Source organism: Ochotona curzoniae, unplaced genomic scaffold, assembly GCF_017591425.1.
Source record: "Ochotona curzoniae isolate NIBS_2020 unplaced genomic scaffold, NIBS_Ocur_1.0 contig_3190, whole genome shotgun sequence".
NCBI lineage: Eukaryota > Metazoa > Chordata > Mammalia > Lagomorpha > Ochotonidae > Ochotona > Ochotona curzoniae.
The window spans coordinates 9,698,012-9,721,200 of NW_024465751.1; the positions used below are offsets into that span (position 1 = coordinate 9,698,012).

General features: G+C 45.4%; 1 protein-coding gene across 8 annotated transcripts in view; it reads right to left on the reverse strand.

Moving 5' to 3' along the window:
• The window catches only part of TBC1D31 (TBC1 domain family member 31), a 51,161-nt gene that overhangs the window by 12,787 nt on the left and 15,185 nt on the right, over window positions 1-23,189 (reverse strand). For 7 of the 8 annotated variants that reach the window (XR_005883769.1, XM_040979356.1, XM_040979352.1 and 4 more), the window contains exons 5-16: window positions 20,718-20,869; window positions 20,209-20,368; window positions 18,476-18,676; window positions 17,729-17,908; window positions 14,973-15,052; window positions 14,748-14,894; window positions 11,813-11,946; window positions 7,487-7,620; window positions 6,983-7,162; window positions 2,083-2,315; window positions 1,699-1,851; window positions 623-758 (exon numbers count right to left, since the gene is read on the reverse strand). Coding sequence is in view for 7 of the 8 variants with exons in the window: in XM_040979356.1 (XP_040835290.1) it covers window positions 623-758; window positions 1,699-1,851; window positions 2,083-2,315; window positions 6,983-7,162; window positions 7,487-7,620; window positions 11,813-11,946; window positions 14,748-14,894; window positions 14,973-15,052; window positions 17,729-17,908; window positions 18,476-18,676; window positions 20,209-20,368; window positions 20,718-20,869 (1,890 nt within the window). In the remaining variant the exon portion in view is untranslated. The remainder of the gene's footprint in view (window positions 1-622; window positions 759-1,698; window positions 1,852-2,082; window positions 2,316-6,982; window positions 7,163-7,486; window positions 7,621-11,812; window positions 11,947-14,747; window positions 14,895-14,972; window positions 15,053-17,728; window positions 17,909-18,475; window positions 18,677-20,208; window positions 20,369-20,717; window positions 20,870-23,189) is intronic. The other variant, XM_040979357.1, reaches the window with a different exon arrangement.

Genomic DNA, 23,189 nt, shown 5'->3' on the forward strand with positions numbered 1-23,189 from the left:
AATTCCCTAAACTCAAGCTTAAATTCAGTACATTTCTAATAAAAATTCCAGCAGGCTGGCAGGAGCTGGCAACTCAGAGAGTGGCGAAATTCCCCCAGGCTGCTCGCAGCGGGACGTATTCGGGAACACGGAGGGGAGCGCTGCCGAGGAAGGCCGACAGGTGAGAACTGCGCCTGTGCACACCGCATGATGAGGCTGCCGTCGCTCCCGGTGTGCACCGGGCGTAGGAACCGAGCAAGAGAAGAGGGTGGGCTTGGACAGGAAGTTATTTATTTAATGGTCAGACACTATCCACTGGACCACTGCCCAGGTGTCCACGACAGATTAGCACACTGGGAAGTAATGGTCCTACACACTACGCGTCTCTATTCTCGAACATTAGCAGAACAATGATACTTATAAATACATCTCCATATGATGGCACTAGGTTTTCTGCCTTTTCCTATGCTTACTGTGTCATGATGCATTTACATATCAGAAAGTTAAGCTTGTAATGTTGAACCGAGTGACTGTGCCTTTCTGATAACATGGGGACAGAGAGAGGGAGGGGAGTAGGGGCGGGGGGTGCGATGAAGCCTTATATACGTAAAGCTGTACCGTGAAAAATAAGTAAATAATAAACCTTTCTCTCGATTTCATCATCCAGTCTTTTTAGTTCCATTTCCCGCTGATCTTGCTGAAGCTTCAGGAAACGCCTTCTTGCAGCGTCTTGCAGATGTATTTCCTTCATCTTCAGCTCTCTCTTCACAGCAGCTAGCCTTACATACAAAACACACGGAGGGAAAGCTTTGACCGGTCATCCATGGCCTTCTGGCCGCAGTCACAGCTGCCTGCTACCTGTCCTGACTCACTGGTGCCCCCTGGACACAACTGTTTGTAATACAGACAGGAGGACCCCTTACACATGTCTATATTCATGACAAAGTTGGCCATGCTTTTCATATGCAAACGTCTAACAGATTTACTGTACCCGGATCACTTCAATGTAACTGATATCCTTTATCTGAAGGAAGGATGCTAAGCAAATACTCCAGGGGTGTCACATGCGGCATATACTTATTCCTCGAGGATTTCGGGAGAATGCTAATGGCTCAGGTCTGTAACTCCTCTGAAACTCACAAGAGAAATCTGTTTTATAAAGTGCCCCCAAGAATGAAGAGAAGCTCAGAGAGGTGAGGTTCCCCCAGTCAGGCTTACTCAGAATGTTCACTAGATACACTGAATTAATTTGAACACTTTTCATTATCAACATAGATTTTACATAACCACGCAGTACTTTTTGTCCTGTAAGGTACTGAGTGCATGGTGAAGCAAGCATTTTATAGTTCAAATCTCAGGTCAGACAGACATGTTTGGAACATAATTTAAAAAACTATACTCCACTAATGACGACTCCAGCACTCCGCAGCAAGGCACTGCCCGCCTCCGGCTGCGTCTAAGCAATGTCTTTCAGGCTACATTAGGGCAGCATTATTTGGAAAGATAATCAGTACACATTCAGATCATATTCTGTATTTTATAATTATATACCAATTTTTGGAAAGTAGCATCAATTCTTAATTTTGAATATTTACTTAACGGAAATGAAGCAGGCTAACTCTATAGGCAGTACTGTTCCTTAATGATAAAATCAAAGAAAATAGAAATCATTTCAACTAACTCGCTAAGTCTAGATTTTGACAGAGGGACAAAGCCTACTTCTGCCTTTGCTGTAGCATTTTCTCCTCCTCGTGTAAGAGTATCTGCCGCCGAGCTTCCTCAGCTTTACGAAGCAGTTCTTGCTTGTGGTACCACGCCTCATCGTCTACTCGCTGCTGGTCCACTTCCGCTTGCATGTCTTCCACCGTCTGCCTTAAGTCAGTAAGATTAATTGTTAGAAAAATCCAGATAAAAACACTAACTGAAGTCCCCTGTCAGAACATAAAATATACATCTGATTAGTGCATAAAGGAGTTTTACTACAATATGTAAGAATTAAGAATCTTTAAAACTACTTCCAGTCTTCTGAACTTAATACAAACGTTTCAAAATTTATATGTAATTTGCATTAAAAATGCTACAGAAGAACTATTCAATCTTTACCTTTCTCTTAGGTAATCCAATTCATCATTCCTTATTCTTTCTCGCTCCTGTGTCTGATAGTCCACGATAAACGTCGGATATTGGTTAAACACGGGATACTGCCCTTTGGTCAGTGCCGTGAACGCATCAAGCATGCTGTCTGGATGGATACTGCTAGGCGTGGTCTCCATGAGATGATAAGCTTCTCTAATCACAACGTTTATATCCAGGTTATTCCGATGATGAAAAAAATACTGCAAGAAAACTTAGTGTTTAAATCGAGATTTACCGAACAATGCAATGATGAGGCAGAATTTTAAAAGTTTAAAATTTGAAATATGAGTTTATTTTCAAGATATTTTTGGCAAATTCACTGGAGTTTTTCTTAACTTTTTTTTTTTTTTAAGATGATTTTCAGAGAGAAGGAGAGACAAAAAGATCTTCCATCCACTAAGTGGCTGCAACGGTCAGAACTGGGCTGATCTGAAGCCAGGAACTTCCTCCAGGTCTCCCTTGTGGGCTCAGGGTCCCAAGGCTTTAGGCTGTCCTTCACTGCTTTCCCAAGCCACAAGCAGGGAGCTGGATGAGAAGTGGAGCCGCTGGGACAAGAACTGGTGCCCCTATGGGATCCTGGCACACACAAGGTGAGGACTTTACCCACTAGGCTACTCAGTTTTTAGATGTTTTGATTTCATTACATTCTGAAATCAAATGATTTACATCTTAACTCAAAAATGAAAGTTTCCATTATAACAGAAAAAGAATGTTTCAACAGTCCAAAATAAAGTCAGAAAATAAACTGGCCCTGAAAACAAATGAGTTTGATTTTTAAACAGTATCTGCAAAGGTTTCACTAGCAGAACCAAATTCCAAAGTAGAAACATATGTACCACGTAACCATGAAGCAAAAATAAAGTTCAATCTGATAAGAATAATAAAATAAGTGGTACAAATACCACATAAAACTAACCAATTCAGCCTATTTACCTAAAGAGTCTCTCCTTTTCTCTTTCCTTCAGTTTTTATTTATTTGAGACAGACTGAGAGAGAGGAATGAGACGGAAAGCTCAAGCTCCTGGATACTGGTCCAGCTTCCCAAAGCCCCCCCAGGCCTGGGACTGGGGCTGAGGTTGGGGCTGGGGCTGGGGCTAGGCAGAGGCTGGGGCTGGGCAGAGGCTGAGGCTGGGCTGGGCTGAGGCTGGGGCTAGGCTGTAGCTGTGGTTGGGGCTGGGCTGGGGCAGGGCTGGACTGAGGCTCAGAGCTGGGGAGACAATCCAGCCCTCCCACAGGATGGCAGGAATCCAGTGACCTGGAGACAGCACCACTGCCTCCCATTATGTGAACAGCAAGCGTGTGGCAGGAGTCAGAGCAAGGGAACGGAATAGGGACACCCCATAGTGGAAATCAGGGGTCTCAGCCACAAGGCCAAGTGCCTGCTCTGAGCGTCTTCTCTTCAGAAACCATCTGTAGTGCTCTGCTTTCTCATCAAGCCTCAGAACTCCCAGGGCTAACATTTTTCTAACATGTTAACAAGATGGGCCACTCTTAAGCTCAAGCACAGGAAAATAGCTACCTGGGTTTTCAGTATCCATAAGGGGGAAAAAAAACACCAAAAAACATAAAGCCTCAAATCATTGTTAGGCTGAGCAGAAGCAATTCCTGCAGGAGCTGAGTGCATCAAAGGACAAGGAAATGACCACAAGCCAGGAGCGCTGGTAAGCTGGGAACATCAAGCACAGTTCCAGTGCTCTCTCTCCTTCCCGCCTCCCTCTGGCCGCCAACAGAAGAGCGCTTCACTGGCCTCAATGCTATCGTTGCCAAGGTCACGCAGACACTCCCATCCAGAAATGTTTCCAGCACTGACGCCGCACAGAAGACCAACCCCCACCACGATGACACGTCATGGCAAGAAACATGTGCAAACTGAGGAGCTGCCGCCTTCCCCCACCTCTAAGATCTAGAGAAGCCCAGTGCTGCGTGTCGCAGGCAGCTATTTCCCTCACGGGTCGCCATGCCATGTGGAGGTGGTCCCGGGCTGTCTCCACCAGGGAACAGTGTGTCAGACTCTCTCCCCGCCTATCTCTCTATCTCCTCCCCACGGTGGTGCAACTTCTCTGGCCTGCTGCCTGGCCCTGACCAGTGAACCTCCCTGGGGAGCACTCCCAATAGAGCCTGCTTTGATCTGAACGGTACTTTGTGTAGTTGCCTGACTCTGAACCCAAACTCAAACCATGCCATCTGGTGCTGAAACCCAAGAGGGGCGTGTACCCCCACCTACACCTGCCCCTCTCGCGAGGCCTCTCCTTGTCCTGACGTGACCCTAGCTCCAGGACATGACCTCTGACCTCACCCTCCTGGCATATGAGGGGTGAGTCCTCCCCTAAATCCTTCTGAGGCTTCTCCCTGCACTGTGGCCAGGTGCCATAACTCCAAAACTGCAGCTGCGTCAGGGATTCCTGCTACGCGCAGGGTCTCCCTCGGTTGAGCAGATGTCCCCCGGACTGTGGTTCTCGCGTGTCCCCCATCTGTGGTTCTCACGTGCCCAGTCAGGAGCCTCACAGGGCAAACAATGGGAGACTCCGAGTCTAAAGCTGATTCCAAGATCCTTTAGGGTGCCTTCTGGCTCACCGTGGCACCTTGGGACTGTGCCAGGACCTTGCCAAGAGGACACTGCTTTCCTACTCCACAGCGGCCTGGCCACAACGCAGCTGGACAACCGGTTACACTGGCCTCTGGGAGGGGACTTCCGATTTTAACATCTTCCACGATGTAGAAATTGCTGCCGCAGGACAGAAAAGTGAAAGGAGGTCCCCGTGTTTCGGCTTTTTTTGATCTCCTATCTAAATCTGTCCAGGATCTTGCCTTTGTCTTTCTCCTCCCTTGCTTCTCCCTCTGTCTGAAGGTCTCTTGTCTGCTCTCCCCACCGGGGATCTGAGCTGCCACGCTCACCTCTTCAGATCCTGACTTGAACTGCTTGTGAAGGAGGCCTCTCACGGCCTCTCAGCCATCGCTGACCCAGCACACTGCTCAGACTGATGGTGACCTACCACCCACTGCGGGGGACGGGTGAAGTGTAACCTGTCCCTTGTCAACAGGTTCCTCGCCATTTCCCACTCTCGGGCTTTGTCCCCTACAAAAATCCGAGCTTACACAAATCCTGCCACTTTGAGCTCTGGACATTCCAGCCAGCCTGGAAAGTTCGAGCCCCTTGCGGAGTTGCCATTTCACTGCCTCCTAAAAATCTCAAAACCCTGCAACTCAGATCTCGTGCCACCTGACTTTCCTCTGCAACGCGGCTGGGACTCAACACAAATCAATGACTCGACTGACCTCCAAATTCTCCATGATCTGGATAACTTCTGTCATCGCGATGGTTAACGATTAGAGATTTTCTATGATAGAGCCTTCTTTTTCTCCATTCCCACCCACTGACAATCCTGCTCTCCCTTCCCAAGTTCTTCTAACACACTCTAAACCCTCAGACTTCTTAACCCACTCTTCCCCTAACCAATCTGACTCCCAAACATTCACCTCATTCACCCTGAGTCCCTTCTAGCCGGCCCTGAGAGCACTGTCTGCTCTGGGGGGTCTAGGCAGGGTTGCCAGGCAGTCCTGACATGATACCCAGCATGGTGCCCACTGAAAGCTCTACAGCCCTTCACCCTCAGCCCTCCCAACACAGACGCCCATCAGCTCCACCACCACAGCACCCATGGCACAGCCCTTCACCCTCAGCCCTCCCAACACAGACGCCCATCAGCTCCACCACCACAGCACCCATGGCACAGCCCTTCACCCTCAGCCCTCCCAACACAGACGCCCATCAGCTCCACCACTGCAACGCCCACGGCATAGCACCTTCCCTAGCAGCACAGGTTCCACCCTCCACACAGCCAGGAGCAGCATCTGTGGCCTCAACAACGAACAGCAGTCCAACCTCCATCCTCCTTGCGGGGTCGACAGCCTGCCCCAGGGTCAGCACTCATGGTGCAGAAGTCCCCGCCCAGCCACCTCAGGGTCAAACTCTCCCTGACTCTCCCTCCTCCCTCAGCAGCTCCTCCTGTCCTCCTCCTCCTCTCTCTGTGAAGCCATTCTCCCTCCAGCTGCAGCTTCTCCAGGGCCATTTCCCTCACACGGTTACTGGACCATGTAGAAGTGGTCCCTGGCTGTTTCCCACCAGGGAGCCATCTGCCAGATTCTGTCCCCCTCTTTCTCTTCTCCAACTGCCCATCTCTCTGCTACATCCTCCCCACAACCCCTGGATGCAACTTCTCTGGCCCGCTGACTGTGCCGGAGCAGTGAACCTGACCCGAGAGCACTCCCAATAGAGCTTGCTTTGAGCCGAACACCACTTTGTGTGATTGCCTGACTTTGGACCTGAACTCAAACCTTACAACCATGATTTTTTTTTAACTGCAACTGTTAAGACTAAATACTTACTATAATTGTTGATTTAATGACGTACAAATGGGGATGAGGGAAGCATGGAACTATGGTGGGTTAAATTGCCATCTGTTATAGCAGAATCCAGAATGGATGCTGGTTCAGGCCTCAGCTGCTCCACTTTTGCTCCAGCTTCCTGCTAATGTGCCTGGGAAGGCAGCAGATGATGGCCCTTGGGCTCAGCCCCTGCTACCCACATGGCATATCCCGATGAAGTTTCAGGCTCCTGGCTTCAGCTTGGGTTAGTTTTAGCCATTTGTTAGCCATTTAAGGAGTCAACCAGCAGATGAAAGATCTCTTTTTCTCTCTTCCCATTATAGCTCTTTCTGCTAACTGCATGAGGGTGGGGATACGGCCCAACTTGTTATCCCTAACGTTGCTACCATGTGGTCCTGGTGTCTCGCACCCAGTCTACACTTGATTAGTGGATTTTCCTACTGAGATCTGAGAACTCCCTCTGAGGAACAAGGATGCTTACCTCAAAGTCATCTTTGAGATTACAGTTGAGCAGAGGCGCCCTAGAACATATGTTGTAGGCTACAACGGTCATCAGGAGGAAGGAGGGATGGTTGGAGAAGACGTTATCAAATAACTTCAGCCACTCCTCTCTGGTCAGCACCTCTGAGAACAGCGTTTCAAGAAGGGGCCACGCATACAGCTAAAATGAAGAAGGAAAAAGGCACTCACGGACTGAGGCAAAGGGAAAAAAACCAGAGTGGCTGGAATATTCTCTGACATTTGTCCTCAGTGATGAAAATCATTCTACTAAAAATAAAAGCATGAAAAGGACTGGCTCAACTTGGACCCCTCCATAAACTCTCAGGAATGCAACTGAATGAAGAAAAAGAATGGAATACTGTTAAAAATACAAGACGTAGTATGCTTTTGATTGTATCTTCTGAAGAAAACCTTTTATGCACGCTAGAACCAATGTCAGTTTGCAAAATCAGCTGCGGTGTTGGCAAACGCAGACCCTGCTTACCTGCGAGGTCACACTGTGATCCGTGAAGTGCTTTAGCAGCTCCTTGTCATGAAAGGCCAAGACGTTTTCTATCATGCTGAGAATATTGATAGGAGGATTAGGAAAGTATTCAAACCAATGCTGACACCAATTGACTGTGAGGGAAAAAAGAATACTGTATTTAGATACCCTTCTATGCGGCAATTCTTAAATATGTTCAATATATGGCTTAATACTTTTAATAGGAGTAAATAAAAAATGTAACAGCCTAAATTGTACAATAGATTTAAAAATTCCATTGTATTAATTCAGTTATCCTAGGCTTTTTTTCCCCTAAGATTTATTTATTTTTATTACAAAGTCAGATATACAGAGAGGAGGAGAGACAGAGAGGAAGATCTTCCATCCGATAATTCACTCCCCAAGTGATCGCAATGGTTGGAGCTGAACCAATCAGAAGCTGGGAACCAGGAAGTTCTTCCGGGTCTCCCACGTGGGTGCAGGGTCCCATGGCTTTGTGCTGTCTTTGACTGTTTTCCCAGGCCACAAGCAGGGAGCTGGAAGGGAAGTGGAGCTGCCAGGATTAGAACCGGCGCTCATATGGGATCCTGGTGTGTTCAAGGTGAGGACTTAACCTGCTAGGCCATGCCACCAGGCCCCAGTTATCCTAGACTTACTGGAATTTTTTCCAAGCACTTGGGTCATCTTCCGCGGCCTTTTCCAGGGACATTCCCAGGAAGCTGGATGGGAAGTAGAACAGCCGGGATTCAAACTGGTGCCCATATGGGATGCCAGCAATGCGAGCAGCAGCTTAAACTGCTGCAGCACGTAGCCAACTCCAGTTTTATTCTTCAATAATAATGAGATCTTCTTTTTAAAATTATCAATAGAGGGCCCAGTGTGATGGCCTAGTGGCTAAATCCTTGCCTTGCAATTGCTGGGATTCCATACGGATGCTGCTTTGCATCCTGGCTGCTCCACTTCTCTCCTAACTCCCTTCTTGTAGCCTGGTAAAGCAGCTGAGGACGGCCCAGAGCCTCGGGATCCTGTACCCACACAGGAGACCTGGCTTTGGACCAGCTCAGCTCCAGCTGTTGTGAACACCTAGGGAGAGAACCAGAGGACGGAGGATCTTTGTGTGTCTTTCCTTCTCTCTGTAAATCTGACTGTCCAATAAAAATAAATGCAGCTTTAAAAAAGTTACCAGTAGAAGGTTTTATCAGAGGAACACAGGATCGCATATGGTCATAAGGACTGCCAATTCTGGAAAGTCATTACCTCGTTAATCAAGGAATATTTAATTTGAGCTAATAATTAAGCCAAGTAAGATTTTGCAGACTAAGAAACTCTTTTTCAAACTTCTGTTGTTAAATAAATTTATCTTAAAAGAAATATCAGGTTCAGCAATACTAAGTCCCTGTTATGTCCCAGACACTAATGGTTCTGGGAATTTAAAAGGCTACACATGGGGGCCAGTGTTGTGGTGTAGTGAGCTAAGCTGATGCCTACAAGGCAGCATCCCATATCAGCACAGGATTGAATCCCAAGATGCTTCATTTCCGAATCAGCCCCCTGCTAATGTGCCTGGGAAGGCAGCCATGGACAGCTCAAGTGCTTGGGCACCTGTTCCCTTATGGGAGACCCAGAAGGAACTCCAGGCTCCACTTGCACCAGCCCCGCCTGCTGCGGCCAGCTCAGCAGGAAACCAGTGGAGGAAGATCTCTTCCCCACATCCAGCCCCTCTATCGATCTGCTTTTCAAATCAGTAAATCCTAAAAAGAGGGAGCAAGTCACACACATCCCCGAAGTCCAGATCCTCCAGCGTGGTCTTTATTAACAGAACCCTGCTTCCTAGTGAGAGGTGAATCCTGCCGGAGGTGACCACCTGCTTCCTCTTAAGCCTTTCCGTTCTGCTTCGGTGCAACCAGGCAAGGAGGCAGAGGGCAGAGGGACACAGCTAGCCGACTGACAGTGAAATAAAGAGAAATGATCAACGGAATGGAGATTCTTTACTCAAAGAATTGCCACCTGGCCATAAGCTACTGTCTGAAATGACTTTTATAAATACATTCCAAATTGGGCCCACTGCAATAGCCAAGCGGCTATAGTCCTTGCCTTGCACGCGCCAGGATCCCGTATGAGCTCTGGTTCTAATCCCAGCAGACTTGCTTCCCACCCAGCTCCCTGCTTGTGGCCTAGGAGAGCAATCGAGAATGGCCCAAAGTCTTGGGACCCTGTACCCGCATTGGGAGACCTGGAAGAGGCTCTTGGCACTTGGCTTCTGATTGGTTCAGCTCTGGCTGTTGCGGTCACTTGAGGAGTGAATCAGCAGACAGAAGATCTTTCCTCCCTGTCTTTCCTCCTCTCTGTATATCAGAGTTTCCAATAAAAATTAAATAATAATAAAATCTTAAAAAAAAAAGACCCACATTCCTGGCTTGGCACAATGGGCTAGTAGCTGGAGTCCTTGCCTTGCACGTGCCAGGATCCCATATGGGTGCCAGTTCTAATCCCAGCGGCCCCGCTTCCCATCCCGCTCCCTTCTTGTGGCCTGGGAAAGCAGCCGAGGACGGTCCAAGGTGTTGGAATCCTGCACCACATGAGAGACCTGGAAGAAACTCCTGGCTCCTGGCTCAGGTTGGCTTAGCTCCAGCCGTTGCGGCCACTTGTGGAGTGAATAAATGGACAGAAGATCTTGCTTTCTGTCTTGCCTTCTTTCTGTATATCTAACTTTGCAATAAAAATAAAATAATAAAATCTTAAAAACAAAAGCATTTCAAATTAAACACAAGTCATGTTTTCCGTTGAAGTTTCTTTTAGGTCTCAGCGAGACTGGAAGCCGGAAGGCCAGAGCAACGGCATACCCCAGAGAGGGAGGGGGAGGGGAGCTCGTGTACCAAATCAGATAAAACTAATGTGAGACCCTTGATGGAGGTCGAAAGTCACCCATGCTGACTGATCATCAAGGAGATGTAATCTCGCAATGAAGCTTTCACGTACGATAGAAAAGTTAATTCCCTAAGCACACAACCATACATACAAGACTATACCAGAAATAAAAAGTTTTCCCTGCCTATTTAAATTAGATATAACCTGCTTCTATTCTTTCTTAATTGTGGCAAATTACATATGATTTGCCATTTTCACCATACAATTCTGAGGTATTATTTACATCCATTTTTTAAAAGTTTATAGAAGGAGGCCTGTGTCGTCACTAGTGGGTTAGACTGCCCTCTGCAACAGCAGCAATCCCACATGGGCACCAGTTCAATTCCTGTCTGCCTCACTTCGCTCTCTGCCCATCTCTCTAATAAGTAAATAAAACAGTGGATTAATGTTGCTAAATCAAGTTTATTTTGGCACAAAAAACATCTGAAGTGCTTCATAGGTTTTCACAGTATATATTTCTCAGGAAACTTTTCAAAGTGTCCTTGTGTGCAAGCATCACCTGTGCGTGTTTCTAAACCCTTCCCTAGAGACCCTCCTGGGACTGACCCGGCACAGCTAGCTAAGCCTCTGCTTGCAACAGTGGCATCCTCTAACAGGTACCAGTTCTAGTCCCAGCTGTTCCTTCTGACCCACCATTTTGTTAATGAACCTAGAAGAAGCAATGAAAAGCAGTGGAGGATGGACCAAAGCCTTGAGACCCTACACCCATGTGGGAGACCCAGAAGAAGCTCTTGGTCCTGGCATTGGATCAGCTCAGTTCCGGCCACTGCGGCCATTTGGGGAGTGAACCAGAATATGAAAGATCTTTCTCTGTCTCTGCTCTCTGTGAATAAAAAATCAATACAGCGCTCTCTTTCCAATAAAAAAATCAATACAGGGCTTGGCGCATTAGCGTGGTGGTTAGGGTCCTTGGCTTGACTGCGCTGGGATCCCATATGGGCTGCTGGTTCTAATCCCGGTGGGCCCCGTTTCCCATCCAGCTCCTTGCCTGTGGCTTGGGAAAGTAGTCGAGGACAGCCCAAAGCTTTGGGACCCTGCACCTGCATGGGAGACAGGGAGGAAGTTCCTGGCTCCTGGCTTCAGATTGGTTCAGCTCCAGCCGTTGCGGCTGCTTGGGGAGTGAATCATCGGATGGGAGATCTTTCTCTCTGTCTCTCCTTTCTGTATGTCTGATTTTCAAATAAAAAAAAAAAAATCTTAAAAAAAATCAATACAACCTAAGGGGGAAAAAAAAGTTGAAATATCCTATTTTATGCTCAGACTTGAGCATTTCATTCTTTCCTTTTGATTTAAAAACAGAGAAATCTAGAGCTACAAATCATTACAAAGGCACAAAGACATCAGACAAATGGATAAGGATCCACTGCTGGTTTCATTCTGTAATAAAGATCTACTTACTTATGAGAGTAGCAATCACTTCAAAACAGATGAGCTGATTGTTCTGGAACAGTTTTACAAACGGAAATGCCAGGAGCGGAAGATACGGCGTGTCGCTGAAGATGGCAGACCAATGAGCTAACGCGGACAGTGTTCTGGGAGTGAGATCAAGAAACCAGGGTCAGGAAACAGGAACTCACAGACACCACGAAATAACAGGAAGTAACACCTGCATGTGCTGAAAGCTTTGCCACAGGTCAACTCGAAGCTCTCCCCATCGGCTAGCTCACCTGTGCAGAACTGCCCGTTAAGAGCATAAATGAACCCTTCCTCAAAACAAAAATCCCCCACTGCTGTGTATTATTACAAACACCCAACCCCGCTCCGTGCCTTTGGACTCGCTGCAAATAGCTTGGATCGGTACAGGTACAACTTCCTCACGGCATCTCACAGGTGCAGACCGCAGCTCTGCGTGAGTACAGCTTCGCTTCTTTAACATGATCCTTATTTTTTCGCATTTAGGTTGTTCCCAATCTTTCATAAACAATGTTGCATTTAATGCCAACAAATGCATACGCCTTTTTTTTTTTAAATGTACGAATACATATTTGGATAACATCCTAGAAGTGGAATTGCTGAGTCAAAGGATATGTGTATTGACCCATGTCAATAGCCAGGGTCAAATTTTCCTCCTTAAAAAAATTTCTATTTATACTCCCATCATTGGCGTACCTTACGGCATACCTGCTGTCTCACGCCACAGCTGGCTGATGTGTCGCACAGGGCCAGCTGCGGACAACGTTTATGGAATAAACCAGCAAATGAAAGACACTTTTTTCTCTCTTCCAGATAAATTTAGAAAACAAAAAGAGCCATTCTCACCGCTGTGAACTAGATATTACATTCTTTATCCATTTTTTGTTGGCTGGTTCTTGTTATGTTTACAGAAGTACATCACATATTAAGGAAATCAGCCTTCTGTTAATCATATGTTTTGTAGACATTTTTACATGTGACTCCAGGAAGCCTTTTTCAACACGCAGGGATTTTCATTCTCATTGATCTCTTATTTGATACACCACGCTTAGAAAGACCCATTTTAGCCTGGGATTATCTCACACATTTATTTCTAATTTCATTTCTCTTAAAAAAAAAAAAACAAAACACTGCTGATTTCCTGCCTCAACGCTGGCACCTGTGGGGCACTGGTTTGTGCCCTAGCTGCTCTACTTCTGATCCAGCTTTCTAACAGCCTGGGAAAAACAGTGGAGGACGGTCCGAGTGTCTGGGCCCTTGCCACCCTCGTAAGAGACCAAGAAGCAGCTTCTGAGCCCTGCCCGAGCCTGGCCCAGCCCTGGCCCTTGTGGCTATCTGGAGAGGGAGCCAGCTAAAGGAAGATACCTCTCCCTGTCTCTCCCTCTCTTTGGAACTCTGACTTTCAAATAAACAAACAAATCTTTAAAAAAATAAAAAAAAAATAACAATGAGCTAAGTCCTCCATTCTTTGGAGAGGGAAAATCTTCCATCCATTGCTTTACTCCCCACGTGACTGAAGCCAGGAGGCAGGTGCTCTGTCCTGGTCCCCCCCAGAGAGGCAGGGGCCGAGTACTGGCCACCGAGTAGCTGGGACTCAAGGCAGCATGTCAATGCAGCTCCTGGCTCCTGGCTTTGTATTAGCTCAGCCCCAGCTGTTGTGGCCAACTGGGGAGTCAATCATTTGATGCAAGATCTTTCCGTCTCTTCTCTCTGTGAATCTGCCTTTCAAATAAGAAAATAAATAAATATTGAAAAAAAAAAAAGAGTATCTGAATGAAACCACGGAAATATAATCAGCAAAATCCAGAATATGGGAAAGTTTTCAAATTTCCTCAACAGTTAAATTGCAAGGAAAAAACAAAGAGTCAGAATCCACTGATCGAATAAGTTGTTGGAGTTGGAGGATGTTACGAGTATACTATTATATTATACTACTTTTATTTATGCTTGAAGAATTTCATAATGAAAACTCTTTAAAATGTTTTAGACTCTTGCGCCTGGCTTAATGCCAAGCTCTAATACTTCATGCCTGGATCACATTACCTAGCCACTTAGTTTCTCTACTTGTAAAATAAGTGCATATTTAACGTGTCTTTCATATGAAAAGCCTTTTAAATGATTAGCTATTATTATTTCCTGGGTACATTTTTGAACTGGATATACTATAGCACTTCCTCAGAGATTCTCATCCTATTTTCCCAAGCAGTTCTGCTGAAGTGACCCTTGGCATCCCGTGGCTCTGCATGAACGTGGGGGGACCCTCTGACCATGGCATAGCCTGTCCTTGGCCGCCACCTTGCTCGCCACATGTAACCCAGTGACCTTGACTGTTAGTCGCCATCTTACTGACTTAGTGACCTCTTTGCCCCTGAGCTCCACACAGTTCTATGATGTTGCTGTTGTTACTTCCACTTTCAGACAGAGAAATCAGGGCTGACCGAGGCCAAGCGACACATCCTATAGCACAGCTATTACGTGATGGAACAAGGACTCAAACCTTCTAGCTTCAAATTCAGAGTCCTTCAAGTTGTGCAGCCCCATTTCCTGAGAGGGGTGAGGCGCCCTTTTTCTTTTGAGGATCATTTGGATACTTATAACATCACTCGAGGGCATCCAAGATGGCCAACTTAAAATCGGCCTGCTCTAGAGTTACTGCTTTTGAGTCCCTCCTGTAGGTGCCTTGGCTTTTGGGGTCTTGTTCAGCTTGCCTGCCAGATGCTCCCACTCTAGATAAATTTTGTGGAAGTCCTATTCTCTAGAATAATGACACGAATACTCAAATACAATATAAATGCATATTTGGACGTATTTCGTTTTTCAAATTAAGCCAACCAACACATCATGTAAGGTGACCAATATGTTATAAAGAGAGGACTTAAAGCCACTGCCAGGCTTAGGTTCTGGGATACGCTGAACACACCTCTGCAGGACTCTGAGGAGCTTCCTGCTTTTGATGGGGTATTTCTGCGGAAGGTTCAGAAACGCCACGTGAGTGCCTTTATCCAACAGGCTACTGAACGCAGTATGATTTTCAGGCAGTTGTAGCAGAGAGCGCCAAATAAACATCCTGAAATTAAAGCATAATTTTAATTAAAAAAATTTCTTTGAATAAAGCCAATTTTATCTAAAAAAATTTACCTATTACCTGTATTTGGTTGGATATTCACCATATCCTTTTAGTAAGATCTGCAAACGTTTTTTATTTAACCCATCTGATAATTCATTCTGAAGGGAAAAAAAAGTTTCAGTAAGTGGTAAATCAAACGATGATAAGAACAAATGCTAACCCAGGCTTCAGCGGTTTTCCAGCTCTGGACACGACACACAGTAAGGTCCACGTGGCTGTCACAGGGTCTCTCCTCACTCTCAAGAGGGCATGCACATGGCAAATAAAGTCTTCCCTAGATGGGGGCTTAGCAACTTTTTCTGAGAGCAGGTAATTAGTAGAAATGTCAGGTTTTGTGGGCTGAGTGACAGTGGAGAATATTATGTAGGCATTTTTATAACAACTTAAAACGCAGCCATTTAAATACATAAAAATGTGAAGTAAGCACATCAGACTCACAGGCTGTCACTGGCAACTTCTGCATTAAAACTAAGAAATTTAATATGTTCTCCCCAGCCCTACCCTCCACCCCTGTTTTATTTTAAGATTTATTTTTATTGGAAAGTCAGATATACAGAGAGGAGAGTCAGAGTGGAACATCTCCCATCTGCTGATCCACTCCCCAAGCGGCTGCAACGGCTGGAGCCGAGCCGAAGCCAGGAGCCAGGAGCTCTTCTGGGTCTCCCATGCAGGTTTAGGGTCCCAAGGCCTTGGGCTGTCCTCTCCTGTCCTTCCAGGCCACAGGCAGAGAGCTGGATGGGAAGCAGGGTCTCTGGGATTAGAACCAGTGCCCATGTGGGATCCCAGCATGTGCAAGGCAAAGACTTTAGCAACTATGCTACTGCAATAGGCCCTTCCTTTTCCTTTATTTCTTAAGATTTATCTTACCTATTTGGAAGGCAGAGTTTTAGAAAGGGAAGAGAGACAGAGAAAGAAATCTCCCATCCACAGGCTCACTATGCAAATGGCTGTAGCATTCAAGGATGGTCCAGGCTGAAGCCAGGAGCCTGGAACTCCATCCGGGTCTCCTACACGGGTGGCAGGCGACCCAGGTTCTTGGGTCATCTTCCGCTGCCTTTCCAGGTGCACCAGCAAGTGGAGCTGCCAGGACTGCAGCTGGTGCTCACATGCAGTGGTGGCTTAGTGGGCTGTACCGTCATGCTAGCCTTCTTTCTTTTAACTCTGGATAACTTCTAGGATGAAAGAATGAAGGACAAATCTGAGAACTTCTCTAGTTCTCCATGTCACCTTATGAAGCGCCAATAATCACAAGCTTTTACTGACAATCTATTCTATTTAAAAAACTGAAGTCCACTGTGATTTTATTATGATTTCATAGGATTTCTGATTATAAACTGGTTTCACTGGTTATTTTCTTGGATCTTAACAACTATGTCACACAGATGGGATTGTTATGTTCCTTTATTCTCCAAGGGTGTTTACTTGTATTTATTTGAAAGGTATTTATTTATATTTATTCCAATGTCTGTAACAGCAGGGTCTGGCCAGGCCGAAGCCAGGAACCTTCTTGCGATTTCCCATGCGGCTAGCCATGTCTGCTGTCTCCAAGGCGCCCACAAGCAGGCAGCTGACTCCGAAGCAGAGGCAGGACTCCAGCTCAGGCATTCAGATACGGAATTTGGGTGTCCCAAAGCAGCGCTTAACCCACTGTGCTGCGATGCCTGTCCCCTTCCTGTTTTCTAGAAAGTGGGAAAGTTGGAAAAGTTTAGTGACTTGCTCACATTTACATAACTGTAAGGTCTTGGCTCAAGACTTGAGGCCAGATTTTCTGACTGAGTTCAATGCTCTTGTTCTCATAAGAAACAGGCAGTCGGGGCCTGGCGCAATAGCCTAATGACTAATTCCCTGCCCTGAATGTGCCGGTTTGTATCCTGGCTGCTCCACATCCCATCCAGCTCCCTGCTTATGGTTTAGGAAAGCAGCAGAGGATGACCTGAAGCCTGGGACCCTGCACCCTTGTGGGAGACCCAGAAGAAGCTCCCGATCCTGGTTCCAGATTGGCTCAGCTCTGGCTGTTGTGGCCACTTGGGGAGTGAATCAGTGGATGAAGGATCTTTCTCTATGTCTTTCTGTGTAATTGCTTAATAAAAATAAATAAATCTTAAAAAAAAAAAGTAAGGACAAGCAGGAAAAATTAGGTTTCGTAGCATATTTAGCCCCAAATAATCAAAGTAATAATTCAGCATATAATCAGCACAAAGCAGTACTAACTGCCTTGGCACTCTTACTGTGACCCTGACACCTGCAGCCACCTTCAGGCCAGCCACGCCCACATCACTTAGCAGCCACAGCATGGCTCGTACACTGGGCAGTGCAATTCTCCAGAAATGTTTTATATTTTCACTAAAATGTATAAAAAGTGCATTGTGGGGCTGGTTTCATTTCATAGAGAGCTAGGCTGCTGTCTGCGGTGCTGGCATCCCATGTAGGCAGGCACCTGTCTGAGCTCCCTGCTAATGCACCGGGGAAAGCAGTGGAGGACAGCCCAAGTGCTTGGGCCGCTGTACCCAAGTGGGCGACTCAGGTGCTCTGGCCCAACCTTGGCCATTGTGGCCATTTTGGAGTGTGAACCAGGAGAAGGAAGACCTCTCTGTGTGCTTTCTATCATTCTGCCTTTCCGAAAGAAATGCATGGTGACTTCACTCGCAATCCTCTTCTCGAGATGGGATGTTCCTTTAATGCTGAGGACGAGGAAGTGTAACAACCACTTAGGTGTAAAGCGCTTCCAGCGAGCAGAATGGGGACCAAGCCTGTCTAAGTGGATGGATTCTTACCTCTTTGTTTTCAACATTACCAGTCAGGTCTTGTTTCAATATTCTAGTTTGTATTCTGCTGTCCTTGGGCCGTAAGGCTGGTCGTTGAACTTTTCCTGCTGTTACTTTCATCTGAAGGTCACCGGAACTCAGCCTGTTCTTAGGCAAATCCTCAATCACTTTCACTAAAGGAGGAGGTGGCTGAAAAAATAAAAAAGCAGAGATGACCCTTTGAACGCGGCAGGGACACCCAATAGAGAGATGCTCTTGAGAGAGGAGTGGTTTCAGAATGGAGCAGCATAGGGGCGAAACCAAGGCTGCAGCTGTGACCTGAGAGTAACAAGGGACAGTCAGGAAACGGGCAGTTCCCATGGGAACTACAATAGTAGCAACTATTTTATTCTGAATAACATGATATTTAGGTGTTCTTGTAAAACGGATGTTCTTGAGGGGCCAGCATTATAGCAGGCTAGTCTTCCACCTGCGACACCGGCACATGACCCAGCTGCTCCACACCCCATCCAGCTCCCTGCTTGTGGCTTGGGAAAGCAGCGAGGAAGGTTCAAGCCCTTGGGCATCTGCACCAACATGGGGGACCCAGAAGAAGCTCTGACTCCTGCTCTGGGTTGGCTTAGTTCCAGTCATAGTGGCTATTTAGGGAATGAACCAGTGGACAGAAGATCTGCTTCTCTCCGTAACTTTGCCTTTCAAATAAAAATAAAATAAAACTTGAAAAAAAAAATGAAACTGGTTTTCTTGATAACATACCTTGTTTATTTCTTGCGTCAGCGCCTGGACTGAGTATATGTTCAGGCTCCCGTTCTCCATGATGGACGCGATGTAGCGTCCATGCGGGCTGACCACCGAGGAGCTGATACCCTCATCAACACTCCCAATCTCAAAGAGCAGCTTACATGTCTGTATGTTGACAAACCTCATAATACCATCCTGACTCAACACTCCAAGGACCTAAGGGGGGAGAAAGCAAGAGGCCCCCAAAGCGTGAAAATCCAGTATTTCAAATTACACTCATTTACAATTATAATTACAATTACAATTTTACACACACACACACACACACACACACACACACACACACAGAGACTTTCCTCAACTTATGATGGAGCTTGATCCAGAAAAATTCACTGCAAGTTGAAAATGCATTTTATACAACTACTAAACACCCTATCATTGCAACACAGTGCATGGCACTTCCTTTTGTGACCGTGTGGCTGCGCGGACACGGTAGCTCGACACCGCTGACCAGCACCAGGAGAGAGTATTACGCTGTACAGAATTGGTCCAGACCAGCACCAGGAGAGAGTATTACGCTGTACAGAATTGGTCCAGAGATGACCAAGAGTTGACCAAGTGCATACATACAGCTTTTACGGAAGTGGGGAGGATATGGGCACTGTGGCACAGCCCAGTGAGCCATCACTTGCAATGCTGTGGAGCACTGGTTCGAGTCCTGATCACTCTGCTTCTGAAGCCTGCTAGTGTGCCAGGACGGCAATGGAAGGCGGCCCAAGTAAGGCCTGGTGGGAGACCCGGATGGAGTTCCTGGCTTCAGGCTGGAAAACACCTGGCCTGTTGTGACTAGTTGAGGAGTGAAGCAACAGATGAAAATCTCCACTTTTCTCCTCTTTTTCTTTCCATCTCTCCCTCTTTCCATTGCTTTTTCAAATAAGTACATTTTTTAAATGCAGGAAAAACACAACAGAACGTGTAACGACAGTGATTACGAAGGAGAGGAGCAGCAACGGCCAGATGGGAGAGGAGTGAGGGGCTCATTGACTTTCTCCGTTTCCAACCACTGACGGGATTATCTCTCCAAAAACTGAAGTGAAATAGATGAATAAACACACACAAAGAAACATATATCCAGTTAGTTTGTTCGATTGCAAGAATCACGATAGTCTATTACAAAGAAAAAAGAGAGGAAGGAAGAACAAACATTCCATAAACTGCAAAATGACACAAATAAAACACGATCCTTAGATGTGATCAAGACATTCAATACTGGAATTACAGCATTTCTGTAGCCCATGAGTAGGCACAATTAGTACGAGTGAATTAACACAAAATTTAAAAAATGGTTCACTGAAGTGAGTCAACTAGTTATGATATGTAAAACAGTATAGCAAACCATGACAATTTTAAGTAGTTCCATGTTTAATCCTTATGTAATTACCCAACCTTAATAGAGAGAACGCCTTCCCTGCATCTGTTCAAAGAATCAGGTATCACGTTGAAAAAGAAAAATGCTAAAGCAACCTGTACTCCAGAGAATACAACAGAAATTCAAAATATATGGATTTTTTTTTTAAAACAGTGAGTTGTCAACAGCATAACCTGAAATTTTGAAAATTTTCAACTCCAGAGTCTATACAAAAACATTAACAAATTCAAATTCCTATACAGGGATATGAGTTATATAAACAAGAATTAGAAAAGGATGTGATCTTTCTCAAAAAGCAGATTTTGGGCTATTGTGTTACCTGATTAGAACCAGCATCAAAACTATCGGGAAGGAACTCCAGGTGACGAACGGCTCGAACGCTGGTGGGCATCTGGACGATCCTGACGAGCTGTGTGGCCTCGAGGCACCACAGATGAAGATGATTCGATTTCCCTCCGGCAGCTAGGATTCGGCCATCTCTAGACGACAAAACAAGGACGACCGGCTCAGGGATTCCAGCAAGCCTGTCCAACAGCACTCCCGCAATGATAAAAGTGCCAGCATCGCAATGCATACCACACAGCTGCTGGTTCAAGACCCAGCTGTTACACTTCCAAGCCAAGTCCCTGCGATGAGTCTGAAATGGCCCACGTGTTTGGACCCTGCCGCCAACCGCGTGGCCCTTGGCTTAGGTCTGGCCCAACTCCAATTATTGTAGGTATCTGGGGAATAAGCTAGGCGGTGGAAGAGCTCTGCCTCTTTCTTTCAAAGTTGACAATCACACATTAATTTTTATTTAAATTCAAAATGTTTTAAAAGGTGCAATACCTGGTCACAGCAAAAACTTTGTATGATATACTGGAGCTTTCAGGTGGAGCTGGCAACTGATACTTGCAAAGCAGAGTGTCACATTCCCAGGCAAAAATGGAATTATCTTTAAAACAGCTGAGAATGGTGTTACTCAATGGCAGGAAAAACACCTAGAAGGAAGACAGGAAATGTTTTTTGTTTTGTTTTGTTTTTCACATAGTTCATAGAGGACTCTCTACATTTAAATTATGCAAAGTAGTCAGTCTTTCTTTTGTTAAATCACCTTTCCTTAAACTGGAGGAAAACACGCTTATATGTAAGGGCTAATACTGATATTTCACAAACTATCATAAACTAAAAATTAAACTGATTTTTAATTAAAATTTAAAATCAAAAAGGTAACTGCAATGACTAGGCATTTCACAAAATTCTAAATAACAATTTATGAAATTTTACTTTCTATTAAAAGACTTAAATGAAAATATGGTACCATCTTGAGTTTCTGGCACAGTGGGTAAAGCTACCACCCACAGTTCTGGCATCCCCTAGGGGTGCTGTCCCAGCCTCTCCACCTTCCATTCAGCTCCCTGCTAAGGCCCTAAGCCAACAGCAAGTGGCCCAAGTGCTGGCGCCTCTGGTACCTACACAGAGACCCAGATGAAGTTCCTGGCTCCTAGTTTTGGCCTGGCCCATCTGGGAAATGACCCAGTAGATGGACGCTCTATCTCTCCTTGTCTTTGTCTCTGTAGGTTTTTCAAAAAATAAAAAACCATCTTTTCAAAAACTGATATACATAAACACTATACACAAATTATATGCATATACTGAGAATTAATATAAAACTATATTAAATCTTAACTACTGCTAAATCTTACAAAATGCTCATTCTTGGTGACAGTGTAGGGAACACGGTACATAGTACCTGAGTGCTGGGTTCCAGGTGCCAGCCAGGACACGGAGATGGAACTCCTGGCTTCCGGCATCCCGCCGGCCCAACCCTGGCTGCTGGGGTGTGTGAGGAGTGAACCAGCAGAGAACTCTGTCTCTTTGCTTTTTAAATAAATGTTTCATTAAAAAAAAAAAGTCACCAACCAACTCAGAGAGGATGTCAAGAAATAACTCCAGAAAATTTGTATTATAATTAGCAGTCATTTTCCCAGAAAAGTAATAAAGTTTATTCCTACTGGGAAAAGCAAAAGCTTATGAGTTAATGAGCATCAACTGTTATTTTAGGGGAATAGCTGTGATAGATTATTGCTGGCATGATTATTCATTACTCGATTTTTGATTTTAATTGCCATATTTTAATGGTTATAAAATTGTTCCTAATGAATCATGTCATTATTATTTAGACAGTGTCATCCCTTGACAAGCATAAAAAAAAAATTTGTAAAACATTAACAAAATGTAGTTTGGGAGGGGGATGGACTCTAAGATAGGGCTGCAGATTTGCCCCGTAGAATGTGAGTTCAAGTCGGAGTTTAAAGGTCCAGAAGCTGTTGTGACCTCATGGTCAACCTACTGCCTGACATGCCGGCATACCTGATATGGCGCCTGCTCAAGGCCTGGCTGCTCCACTTCTGATCTGGCTCCTGGCTAGTGGCTTGAGACAGCAGTGAACGATGGCCCAAGTATTTGGCTCCTGGTTTCGGCTAAGCCCCTCCCTGGCTATTGTGGCCATTTGAGAAGTGAACCAGCAGTGGCAAGATCTCTTTTACTGTCTCTCTCTCTGTGACTCTACCTTTCAAATAAATAAGTAACTCTTGAAAATACAACAAAGTTTAAAGAGTTTAGAGTTTGAGTCAAACGTGCAAGAATTTAGTGAGGTCTCATCACATAGAGACTAGAAACAATTCGATGACACATTCAATCCACTGTTTCCTAACTTTCCTCACAGACCTGTTCCCAGTATATACTGAACCGGAGCAGTGACAAATCCCAAGGCTTATCTCAAACTCTGTAACTAAAGGGCTGACTAGCCTACCTCTAAGCACCAACAACAGAATTCATGATTTTCTAGAGAACTGGCTTCCAGCAGTGAGACGGCACAGTGGAGTGGCTGTTTCATAAGCTACGGGCCATCACACAACTCAGTGTTTCTGCACTTCCGCGTCCCCTCCTGCACCGTCTCAGCTTAAAAATACTTCCAGTGTTATTTAAGCGTAAAAGGATTATGTAAAGCATAAACTTATACAGGAGGTATGCAACAACTGCAATCTGTTGCTACTAATCACCACTACTATTACACACAAAAATCAGTGAGAAGTTAGAGCGGTTATATGCTTTAAAAACATCTTGAAATTAATGCTTTGTAGTTCCTTCTCTAAAAATCTAAGTGTGTTTCAGAATTATCTGCAATTTTAGAAAGGTAATTTAATATTTTCTTTAAAAGTAACGTGGATTTTTTTAAAAATGAAGATTATTTTATTTATTTGAAGGGCAGATTTACAGAGTCAGGGAAATCTTCCACCGAATGGTTCATTCCCTGAA